This window comes from Populus alba, chromosome 5 (assembly GCF_005239225.2).
Source record: "Populus alba chromosome 5, ASM523922v2, whole genome shotgun sequence".
Taxonomy (NCBI): Eukaryota; Viridiplantae; Streptophyta; class Magnoliopsida; order Malpighiales; family Salicaceae; genus Populus; species Populus alba.
The window spans coordinates 9,553,386-9,565,650 of NC_133288.1; the positions used below are offsets into that span (position 1 = coordinate 9,553,386).

At 34.8% G+C, this 12,265-nt stretch overlaps 1 protein-coding gene across 1 annotated transcript; it reads right to left on the reverse strand.

Annotated features, from left to right (window-relative positions):
- Positions 1–1,450: 1,450 nt before the first annotated feature.
- Positions 1,451–8,788, reverse strand: LOC118029821 (kinesin-like protein KIN-7E). Its single transcript, XM_035033761.2, has 15 exons — positions 8,626–8,788; positions 8,366–8,448; positions 7,554–7,789; positions 6,979–7,068; positions 6,775–6,875; positions 6,547–6,660; positions 6,387–6,468; positions 6,133–6,200; positions 5,974–6,039; positions 5,764–5,888; positions 4,855–5,191; positions 4,172–4,270; positions 3,076–4,023; positions 2,065–2,681; positions 1,451–1,980 (listed from the first exon to the last, which is right to left on the reverse strand). Exons 3-15 carry the CDS (start codon positions 7,774–7,776, stop codon positions 1,653–1,655), a joined length of 3,198 nt encoding a protein of 1,065 aa, XP_034889652.1. The 5' UTR covers positions 7,777–7,789; positions 8,366–8,448; positions 8,626–8,788; the 3' UTR covers positions 1,451–1,652.
- Positions 8,789–12,265: the final 3,477 nt, after the last annotated feature.

Sequence of the window (12,265 nt, forward strand, 5' to 3'; positions counted from 1 at the left end):
TTGTATTTAAAAAGTATTTTTTAAAAAATAATTTTTGTTATTTTTTTTTACTTCAAATTTATATTTTTTATACATGCATTTAAATTATTTTGATATACTGATATTAAAAATAATTTTTTAAAAATAAAATAAAATTATTTTGATAAATTTTTAAATAAAAAATACTTTGAAAAATAACTGTTATCATACTCTTAAATATCCCTTAATAAATTGATGACACAAGTGATTAGTGCTGGAGAAAGAATTGGGGATGAAAAAAGCTCTTTGGCAGGAACAATTTGGATTTGAAAGACGTGAATCTAGTTTTATTAGAGAATAATAGGTTTTTACGAGTAGAAAATAACGTTAGTGGTGATAAGGCATTGATTGTGGAAAGTTTCTTACAAAAGCAGAGTTATGATAGGGACATAGCTAGGGGAGGTAAGTCTTATAGAAATCTCAAATAACTCTAAATCAAATATTCTAGACTCAGAGGGGATTATAATGATACGAAATGTTTTTAATGCTATGAAGAGAGCCATATGCAATATCATTGTGAGAAGATAGAAGCTCATCTGGAAAAGTTGAAGCTAAGTCACAAGAAGCTTGGAAGATGAGAGAAATGGTTAAGAAAAAAACTTCTGACAGTTTAGTTTTGAAAAATTCATGAATTTTAGATTCTGCAATATGTTTCTTCTATAGTTTCTCAAAAAAAAAAAAAGACAAACAGAAGGAAGATGCTTGGTGATGCTAGGCATGTGCAAGAACTTAAAAAAGGAATTTAATTTTGATTGAGCGACATAATTAACGTAGTTATAGACATAATTTCCAACACAACCTGTCTCTTCTGTCAATTCCAGTGTCCAACAGATCAAAGAGTTGCTGAAATTTGCGAAAGTGGTGTATATTTATATTCTACTCCTTCCACCACCAAGAATCATTTTCTTGGATATATAAATAGAAACAGAAACAGACACATATAATCATGGCATTAGAATTTAGAAGCATGAAATTGAAAAGAAACCAAGTCCAGTAACCAATCTGTAAAAAAATAAAAAATTTTGGACCAACAACAAAATAATTGATAATGAACAGCGGGATGAATGGTCTAATGTGAGAGGATGAATATTGATTTATAATACAATCCTGTTTTTTTTTTTTTTTTTTTTTTAATTTATAGTGTTAATACTAGACAGACAGGTTGCCTGCACGATGCTGCAGGCCACCTTTTAACACGAAAATGAAGTTTTGTCGCTGTAGTTGCTGAACATAAATAGGAGAGAGAAATGTAGCCTAAGCATGTGCATTTAGAAGGAAAAGGCAATACAAAAGAGTCCATAATTAATGTGTTTCCTAAATGCATAGGCAGTGTATGAAGATCAACAATGCCAAGACAAACAAATTCACAGAGAAGGGTGACAAGTTTTTCTACAAAAGTACAGATCCAACAACGAAAAAGAAACACGAAAACTAACCAAAAAAGGGAAGCATCACCATTGCAATTTTACATCAGATTTTACAAGCTTTCTCACAACTCACAACCAATGCAGTTAGATTTCAAGACTACATAGGAGAGAAACTGGCACTCAGAAAGCTATCTATGTGTAATAGAACTTTGGAAATCGTCTATAATTAGCCACAAATGTTTTACTTTAAGGTCCACTATAACATGCTTACAAGAAGGATAAAACGCTGCGCTTCCAAATAGAAGATTTCCTCCTGCTAGGATATGTTGGTGTAAAATTGAGCAGCCCAAACATCTCCTTCAAAGCCTGCTCTTGCTCTATAAAACCAACTAGCTTTGCTACAAGAGCGGCACTTTCTGTGATGTGGTCCATATCTGTTGTCTTGGTCCATAAGCGATGTACCAGCTGCAACCTTCTATTGTTTCCGCTCAATGGAACACCCCATTTTAGGAAAAGATTCTCTCTTTCTTCTCTAGTGAGCCTCTTCTGCATTTCCCTTGCCAGCATCTGCCTCTCATGACTCAAAGCCTTCTTGCTGTTTACAGGAAATACTTCATCTTAGAAAGCTTGCAGAAAATATGTATAAATATGAGTTGGTGTGGAAATGAAGGTAATAAACCTTGAGGTAGGTGTTAGAACTTGTCCGTGAACAATAGTTCTGCTACCCCTTGATAATGTTTCCTTTAGAAGGGACATTCTCCTGATCTCTACCTCCAGATAAAAAGAATCTTCAGGATCACCCTTAAATAGCAGGAAAAAGTGGGTCCTGTGGACCAGTGAGACACTGCATGCATGCCAAAGTTCGATAATCTTGCTTTGCATATTCTTGAATTCTAATGGCCATTTTGAAGCACTTTCTGCGTCATCTTGAATAGGATCCAAGCCAACATCTTTTACATTCTTTTCTGACACACCGTCTTGAATAGGATCCAAGCCAACATCTTTTACATTCTTTGCTGACACACCGTCTTGAATTGGATCCAAGCCAACATCTTTCACACTCTTTGCTGACACACCGTCTTGAATTGGATCCAAGCCAACATCTTTCACACTCTTTGCTGACACACCGTCTTGAATTGGATCCAAGCCAACATCTTTCACACTCTTTGCTGACACATTATAACAAATTGAATCCAAGCCAACATCTTTTACCTTCTTTGCGGACACATTATGTTGTGTTGCATCCAAGCCATCATCTTCTATATTCTCTGCATCCTCCGCGGTTGTTTCTTGTTCCTATCAACCATTGCAATTAACCAATAAAAAAATGAAAGGAGAAAATGACAGGTCTAACGGAACCAGAACTTTCTGCAGCTTCTAATTAAGAATTGAAAAATGAAAAAAAAAATGGAAGAAGAAGACGATGGGAGTAAGAAGAAGCTCGTCTACTACATCCTAAAGACATTGCAGAACCTTTTCTATTCCTGCTAGATTCGGCAAGGACATTTAGATATTGATGCATCAACAAAACATTCAATTATTCCAGCCATTATCTTGCAAAATGATCCATTCTTGACAGATAAATAAGATGGTAAGGAACTCATTCATTTAATATTTAATCTGGCATCCCATAGCCTGAATCTATTATAACAAATGACAATGGAAAATAAAAATAAAAATCAAAACTCACCAAATAATCAGCCATGTACGTCAAACCCATATCTGAGTTACCAACACTGGCAGTCCCCCAATCAGTTGAAGTTTCAACACTTTCCTCTTTGAGCTCATTAACAGCAGAACTACAAATAGAATTCCGAGAGACATTTCTTGATAACCTTTCAATGTCAGGATCATACTTCAATGCAGGAAGTTTCCTTTTAAAACCCTCAGGTCTTCCGGGAAAGTCTTTCTCAAACCCAAACAGTGGTGTGCTCTCATACGCTTCTACCTTCTTGAAACAGAAACCTGGTGAGTTATCCATAAGCGTTGCTCTACAACTTCTACTCCTGATCAAAAAGCTTCTTGATTCAGAAAGGCCTGCTTCCAGCAGCCATGGAGAAAGCTTTTCAGGAGATGGTATAATAAAAGTGGATTGCAAACCATTCAACTCTTTCTGTTCTTTCAACGAGGGTGACTTTACTTCTTGATTTGTTCTTTCTTCATTCCCGACCTTTGTTAAACCCAAGGTCTCTGTTTTTATATCCGGAGAAGGCATATTAGACTCCTCAAATCTGTATGTTCTAGACTCTGATGTGTTTGAATTTGAATATTGGCTTACGCTCGACTCCTCCACTTCAATGCATTGAACTTCCTTCCAATTATCATCAAAATTTTGATTAGTTTGTCCGTCAGCATCCTTTTTCTCATGCAGATCATTTCCTACAAAATTAGTGGTGCTAGTTGAGTGGTGTGTAGAGAAACTTTCTGGAAGGAAATTCTCTTCAAAAACTGGGAATTGGATGAAGTTTGCTCCAGAACTTCGGCTACTTTGCACATCTGAACATTGAGATGCATCAAAAGACCTGGCACCGAGATCCAGGGAGGGAGGATCTTCCGAAATGAGTGAATATGATACTGAATTGTCAGATCTGAATGAATTTCGCACTCGCAATTTAGGGTAGTGATGATCTGGATCTGCCTGGATGAGGACATAGAGAAATCAGATTTGGATAGCGAAGGCTCATTGAGATAGAGGTGGATGCTTGAGCTAGAAATAATCTTTCTTTCTTTTTTTTATAACGGTACTAGATAAAATGCCAAGAGTTAAAAAAAATGCATTCCCATACTGTTGAAGATCTGCTGCCTTCAGACACTTGCTGTAGATTCTCAATCTGTGACTGAGCAAGATCAAGTCGCCGAGTCAGCTCTGCAACCTCATTCATTAGCTGCAGGAAAAGGCTGGGGGTGTTGAAATCCAAAGTTTAACAATTAAATAAGTACATTAACAAATTTCCTCATGCATATACATGTAATTATGCTTAGCATATGCTTGGGATATGAAATGATACTCGACTTTCAAGAAGCCAAGAATTACCAATATTCGTCACACAAGTCACCCGAGAAAATTTGAGGAGAACAAGAGAGACTAATTCAGAGAGTAGGGTAATTCCAGGCCTGGTGCAATAGAGTAGCTAGCCACTTACTGCTCTAGTTAAACTCCTCCACAAATGTTCACAGCAATAAAGAATTGAACGTGTCATAGTCATGCAGCAGAGATGGTATGAAGGAACCTGAATTTCTGCTTTTAAGGTTTAAGCCCACATTGTATTCTACGAGTTTATGATGCATAAATAACTTAAACAGATGGAGGTTTCAAATGACAGGTCTCTAATTCATGTAATTTGCAGTCATGACATGTACTTTCGTTTCTTATGATAGGTGGAGTACTGCCTTGATATTAAGATGGAGGAGCAAGACTCTGTTTGTGATATTAAAAGTTTTCTAATGTCATCCAAAGAACTGTGCCCACCTTTTCAATCTGAAGGTCCTTCTCTCTCAGCACTATAGTGGAATCTGATGTGACAGAATCTGGTCGTGTATTTTTCAACTCATTCTCCAATCTAGCCAGTTCTCTTTGCAGTTGCTTCACCAGTGTTTTATCAGAGACAACTACATTGACCTGCGCATTGGTTGTCACTTCTTTAGCGCAGCTAGCAAACAGCAGTGTGTTTCTAGATTGTTCAACATGGCTTCGTGCAGGGCTCATGGTACATATGATGGCAGTCCTAGCATTGCCTCCTAAAGAGGACTGCAATATTCGAGTCAGCTTTGAATCTCTGAAAGGAACATGTCCATTTTTTCCTTTGCTGCAACCAATCATAAAGTTAAATAAAGTAGAAAGAGCATTGGTGGTTCAGTTTATTCTAGGTCTCGACTCGTGCACGCCCTAAAGAATCAAAAGAAGAGGGGAAAAGGAAGTTGTAAAAAGAATAGAAGACATCATCCTTTGATTCTATGAAGAAATTGAAAGAGGGCTTGTGGAAAGACCATGACAACTGATATAATTTGTCTATATTATTCCGAAATAGTAATTTATTTACAGCAAAATTCACACATATTGACTGTCAAGTTATACAAGAGCATACAATTTGCAACTTCATTTACTAGTAAGGAAATGCTATGGTTGCAATTTTATTTTGTAAACTTGTACCATACAACATTATGCAACTTTCTGAAGAGCTGAAAGAATGACTAAAGGCAGAACATGGTGCTATTTTGAAGATATGATGTCATAAATTTAGCCTCAAGATCTGACAGCTAGGAAAATGATAGCTTAACTCAGACACTTGAAGTACTATTCCATCACAATAGTAACAAAATGAAGATGCCAGCACCATCTCTGAGCACTACTGAAATTTAACAAGGTACACATCCTCACCTTAGCTTACGGATAACAGTTCCCAACGTCAGTAGACTACGATTTATGTGGCACCCTTCTTTCAACCTCATTCCAGCTGATAGTGACTGAGAAGCACGCTCACTTCCTGCTAGATCAACAAAATTCTGGGAGAAAAGAATGATGGTTACACATTGTTCAGTCAGTATAACCAGCTAAAACAGAGATCCAAAAACTTTCCACAACGCATACCACCGTGGCAGCAAGAGTGCTGGACTTGTGATGGCCAAAAAACTCCTGTGTGGAACTTTCAACTGTCTGGCTATGCAAATAATCAGTAAACCATACAATAAATGGTTATCAAGTTATGATAATTTGAAATTTTACTATGAAATGAACATCTAGTCGTACCAGTCTCAGAATCTGATGAGATCTAGAGCTTGCTTCATTAAGGGAGGTCTCCCCTATTTGTCTCTGAGCTGCAAAATCACCTGGATGCATGAGTATGCAGTGACAAGTTTTGTAGTGAAAGTAACGTTAAACTCAGGAGCATGGCTGCCAATGAGCCTGTTTAGCTCAATAGGCAACCATGTCCCCCCTCCCCTTATGAGGTCTCAGATTCAAGCCTCTCCCTTGAACTCCTAAAATTCAATAGCTTTACTGACCTTCACATACAGATAAAAGTTCTTTAAAATGATTCCAGTCCCTTATAGATTCCTCTGTGAGCCTCTCCACAACAGTGCCTCTCTGTCAATACAGTCAGATGTTACTGATATGAAGGGGGGGGAGCATACAGCAGCTCTTCACACCTAAAATGAATATCACCTCTGGATCATCTAGAAGTCGGAGAGGAGTTGCATCTGTACTAAGCAGGTCTCTGACGGATTCGTTGTAAATCTCCATGGCAGAGAATTTCAAAGTAAACTCTCTTTCCTTGTGCTACAAAAGGGGGGAACACAATAAATTTTCATCGAGTAGGGGAACATCTAAGGAATAAAATAAAATGGAGTGTTTAGAGTAATGAAAGAAAATTGTATCAAGTATTCTCGTTACCTTCTCCACATAGTCATATATATCTGTTATAGTGTACTCAGTAATTCCACTCATAGTGTACGTTTTTCCACTACTCGTTTGCCCATATGCAAATACACTTGCTGAAGAAATTCATCATTGCGAGGAATAAAGAAAGAAAAATATAAAAAAAACACAAATAGAAATTTCAACAATGAACAGGTTATTAAAGGAGGTTGTACTCACAGTTTATACCACTGACGACTGAAAGAGCAACCTCCTTGGCTCCTTCTCCATATACTTGCTTAGTGGAGCAATCAGACCCAAATACTCTATCTATAATTAACAAATTAACCAAACAACAGAAAGAAACAAGACGGATGGGATGAGTATTTGAAAATATTCTGTGATGCAAAAGTATACGTCCATAAATATGCTCCTAAGGACAACGGCAGTGATCATGCAAAAGAAACGCATTAATACAAATCCAGCAACTTTACAACATTGTTGTAAGAGCAAAAGAGAAGAAGTTGAGGCCAAGACTCAGGAAAGAGTCAGCATTAGGAGATCCGTTTACATGAACTCAGAAATATGAATACATAATAAAAGACAAAGCCATATTGCAAGTTCCCAAACCATAACGTTCAAGCAAAACGCTTGCGATAATTCAGCAGAATAGAGTAATTTGCACAGCAGATGTGATGAAGTTATATCCTACCATGGCAGCCTTATTAATCATCATTTGTGACATCCATAGAAGTGCAGGTGCAATTAACAAAGAAAATGAAAACAAACTAAAAAAGTGATAAGCAATTTCTTACCAAATGTATAAGCTGTTGGGTACATGGACCGCTCAGACACTGGAAGGTTATTCCTGTATATGACAGTGTCATCATTGATGGATTCCCAATCTGATACATCATTCCTTGCGATTTCCTTCTCATTCAAAGGCCGCAGCCGGACTGAAACAAAAATTTTCTCCTCGCCACCACCACTCAGCCCGTGCATTGGCCCATCCGCGTCAGCTGCCCCCATCTCTCCCATTCTCCGACCAAAACTGCAATTTTTTCATATGTAAAGAGGTCAATCTATCACCAATTGTCATATTCATAGAGACCATAAATAATCATTCTGACTCTCTTCTCTTCAGCTCTCCCACACAACCATTTCCTTGCATGTTCAGTTAATGACATATGCTTTGAATCTGCTTGATCAATCAATTTTGTTTGGCTCCAGATAAATTAAGGGCCACCACCAAAACTTACAACCACAATCATCTTAAATCTGACAAACTAATCATGGATCATCGCTAAATTCACCGGAATTTTTCGGTCAGTTCATTGTCTCAAGCAAAGAAACCCCATTTCTTTAATATCCTGTATTTCTTGTTTAATAAAACAAGGCATGGCCAAGTACATAAGCCAATTCATCAGCTATTACATTATTCATTTTGAGTCAAACAAGCATTTGCTTATCGAATTAAAATACAAAGGAAGTTGGAGTTTTCTTCCCTGTTGCAGTCTGTCTCATGCTCTATTACAGACCATTCTCAATATAAAAACAAAACAAAACAAAAAACAAAAAAGCAGTGGAACAGAACTTATAATTTAACGTTGGGAAAGAATCGACTTACAGCTCTCTTTCAAGGAATGTTTTTGAGCTTTCTAAGAATAATCGCTGCCTCGATAAATTGTCAGTGAATTTTCAAATTGATCCCTGCAGCATCAAACTCTCCAATCTTATCAACCAAAACCCAACAAAGATAGGATTTTGAAACAGAATTCAAGAATTTAACTCCAAAAAGACAAACTTTTAGCATCAAACAGTCTTTTTCTTGGCTGCATTGGCATGCAACAACTCAAACATAACAAGAAAAAAATCTAAAAGTGTCACCTTTTGAATTTTGAAGGAAATGCCGGGGGGGAGGGAACAAGGATTGTTTGTGCCTACACTTTATTTCTCTTAATGGGCTATTTTTGTGTTCTTAAATGGTAGATCTTTCAAGGCAAATGAGTGGGGTGTTTCTGAGTGGTTGTTATGGAGTCTTAACTGCGGTGGGTAGTTGCTTTCCTAGCTGCTCCGTTGGACGTTATTATTAGCCCTTCATTTAAAACTACCGCGCTAAACACATAACCCACCCACAAGACACGCCAAAAAATAAAAAACATAAAACATCCTGTTAACGTAACTAATTTTGAATACTCAGAGACTTTCCCTTATTTCTGCCAGCTCCAGAGTGAGGCCAGATTTGCGTACGACTAGGAACTTCTCATTAACGGAATCTTAGCTTGCTGTCCACATTCAAACTGTACGATTAACTAAATTTTAGTTTTATTTTTTTTTTTTTTTTTTTTAATCCGGGTGTTTGGGCCAGCTTTCGCGCACCACAACTAATCCTCGGGCTCACTGAACATCCTGCAAGCCCAGTGAACATGTAAGGCATCACGGGGGTGACAGGCGTACATAAGTGGGGCTTGAACGTTGATGTGGAAAAAGAAAATAAGTCTCTTCAACCACGAGGCCACAACCTCATGTGTATGTGTAGTTATTGTTTTATTTGAAACAAAGAGAAGGGGAGGTCCTTGGACAACCTCTTCGATAAACAACCATATTTTATAATATGTTATTAGGCTATGGTTATAATGCTAAAGAATGCAGTCCACATACTCATCGTCTGTGTATCAGTCATTAAATTAATTTCTTGCGTTTCACTGTGAGACAAAGAAATAGCTGCTAAGCGGAGAAAGTAGAGGTTGTTTTAATTTGTTTTGTTTTTATATTTTAAAAATTATTTTTGAAAAAAATTTTAAAAAAATTATTTTTTGTTTTTTAAATTAGTTTTTTTATAATTATATTTTTGATGTTTTAATATCAAAAATAAAATTTTAAAAATATAAAAAAATAAATTATTTTTATATATTTTTATATAAAAAAATATTTTAAAAAATAATTATTATTATTTTTAAATTAAATTATTGCAAAAACCCCATGCGGTGGAGAGAAGAAAAATGCTTTACTATTCGTTCCTTGCTTGCTTGGAGGACCCTTGCGTGCACGTGTCTGGAAAAATTGTCCATGAAACAACTTTTGATAAAGTGAGAAACAAAATTATTGCAGAAAACACTAAGCTCTGTGGCCCTATTTTTTTTTTTTTTTTTTAGCACCTTCACTTTACTGTAGACACACTCAAAATGCAATATGGACTCACTTTTTATTTTCGTTTCTTTTCTTCTTTCTTCCTTTTTTTTTTTTCAATTTTGCCCTTTCAATACAAAATTTAAGGACAACTTAAGTTAAATTATTAATTTAAGGAAGCATAAACAAATGACCAAAGTGAAAAAGTCAAGTAAAATGGATGGTGGTTTCAAAGTTTGTGTAAAAAACTTTATTTTTATCCTTATACTTTCCCAATGCAACTTTTTAGTCCCTAAAAATTATTGAAATTCAATTTTTATATAAAAAAAAAAAACCTCATTTCTCTTATTTTTCAGTTCTTGATTAGAGAAAAGAGAGAAAAGTTGGCTAAATTTGATAGTATAAAGAAAAAGTTCTTATTAACACTAATTTCAGCCATAAAAATTCAATCTTAGGGTTTATGGTTCCATTCGATAATGGGAGTTTAACTTGGATGTTATTTCATCTTAAAATTACCTGAAAATATAGATCTAATCTCAAGAAATTTTTTTTATTTCACGTTAATTTTTTTATTTTTAGACTGATATTTTTGTTGTTTTAAGGCATTAAAAGGTTTGTGCATGTCTCTAGATTGTTTAGGGGAGTTAAAAGTGAATATTTGGCGTTGAAAAACTCTAACTCTATTTTTTAAGTAACCCCCTAGTTATGTAGATGACTTGTCATTTATATATTCAAAAAAAATAGTTAGGTGGATGAAATGTTGGGCCTAAGAACTAGTCCAGCAGGCCTATACTTATAGGCTCTTTTTTCAAGGGTTTTTCTTAAAAAAAATCTTTTGGATTCATTTAAATGAAATGAAAATGAAAGTCAAAGAATTTATTTTAAAAAAATTAATTATACATCAATATTTTTTTATATTATAGCAGGATAAATATTTTTTTTCACTTAATTAAAAAAAATATAGTTTTTCTATGAAGTTATCATGATTTTATAATTCAAGTTGTTGATTTAGTAAGTTAAACCAAGTTGCCTCAATATTTTTTCATTGCTTTTATAAAATTGATTTTATAAGTTACGTAGATGATGAGTCATCAACCCAACTTTATGTGGTTTTTAGAAACAGCCAAACACTTGTTGGATATGTTGTCGAACAATGTATTATTTATAGTTTAGTTGTTGGCTACCCTAGGTGATCAAAAAGTCGAGGCTCTGATTTCTGGAGAAAAAAAACTCAGTTTCCAACAATTTTTTACCTGAAAATACTTCAAAAAAAACATTCTAAAAATCTTAATAAATCCATTTGTGCCTTTAAATTAGCCAAAAATTGGTTAAAAAATGTTTCAAAGGCCAATCCACTTTCTCATGCAGTATAAAGGTCATAAAGTGCCTTAATAAGATTTCTCTCATAAAAAAAAAAAAAAACTCGTTAACACTAAAAAAAAATATTTTGTTGCAACTGATAACTTTTTTTATTTTCTCCCAACTTCGAGAGAGTCTCTCTCCCCTCCCTCAAACTTTGGGGCTAAGATGTGAATAATAAAGTTTATTAAATTATAAAACAAAAGCAACCAAAAATAAATTTGGCAAAGATTAGCTAAAAAGCATGTTTTGTGCAATAAAAAAAACCATTGCATTGTTGCCTTTTGGTCCCTGAAAGATTATTTTTTTCAAATAGTTTTTTGATGTAAAATTGAGCATCAACACAAATTACAATATCATCAAGCGCCCAAATCCCCACCTACATAATGTAAAATGAATAAATTAAAAAAAGAATTTAGTGATTGAATTGTAAAATATTTTAAAAGACAAAAAAAAAAATTATTGTGTGAATCCACATATTTGTGTCTAAATACACAGTGTAGAAACCATGAATTGACAACACATGTTAGTTTTTCTTCTCGCGAGTGCAAATTCACATAAATGGGGAAAATGTAAATATATAATTTCTAGTTTTGATTATATGAAAAAATTAGAATTTCTTGCCTGCAAAATGCATGCGGTGGAAAATTCATATGTGCTATCTCTATAAAATACTAATTCTACATGAAAAAAAAAAGAATTAATATAGACCTTGATTATATACAAGAAATAGGTCATGCCCATGAATGGTGTGGTCTATTTGAGAATCATTTCCTCTCCCTCATCAAGGAGCAAGGAGAAATGTCGTCTAGAATTTTGTGGCTTTCGAGGTAATTGTCCTAAAGAACATCAAGAAAATCCATTATCAAGTGAGTTTCCTGTTATTTTGTTAAGTGGTAAGCATTTAATGTAGAGAAAGATGCCTTATCTCTAGAAAATCTCTGACACCATGTGAAAAGGGTTAAAAAAACGAGTTTATATATATATATATATATATATATATATATATATATATATATATGCAAAGCAACTAGCTAGC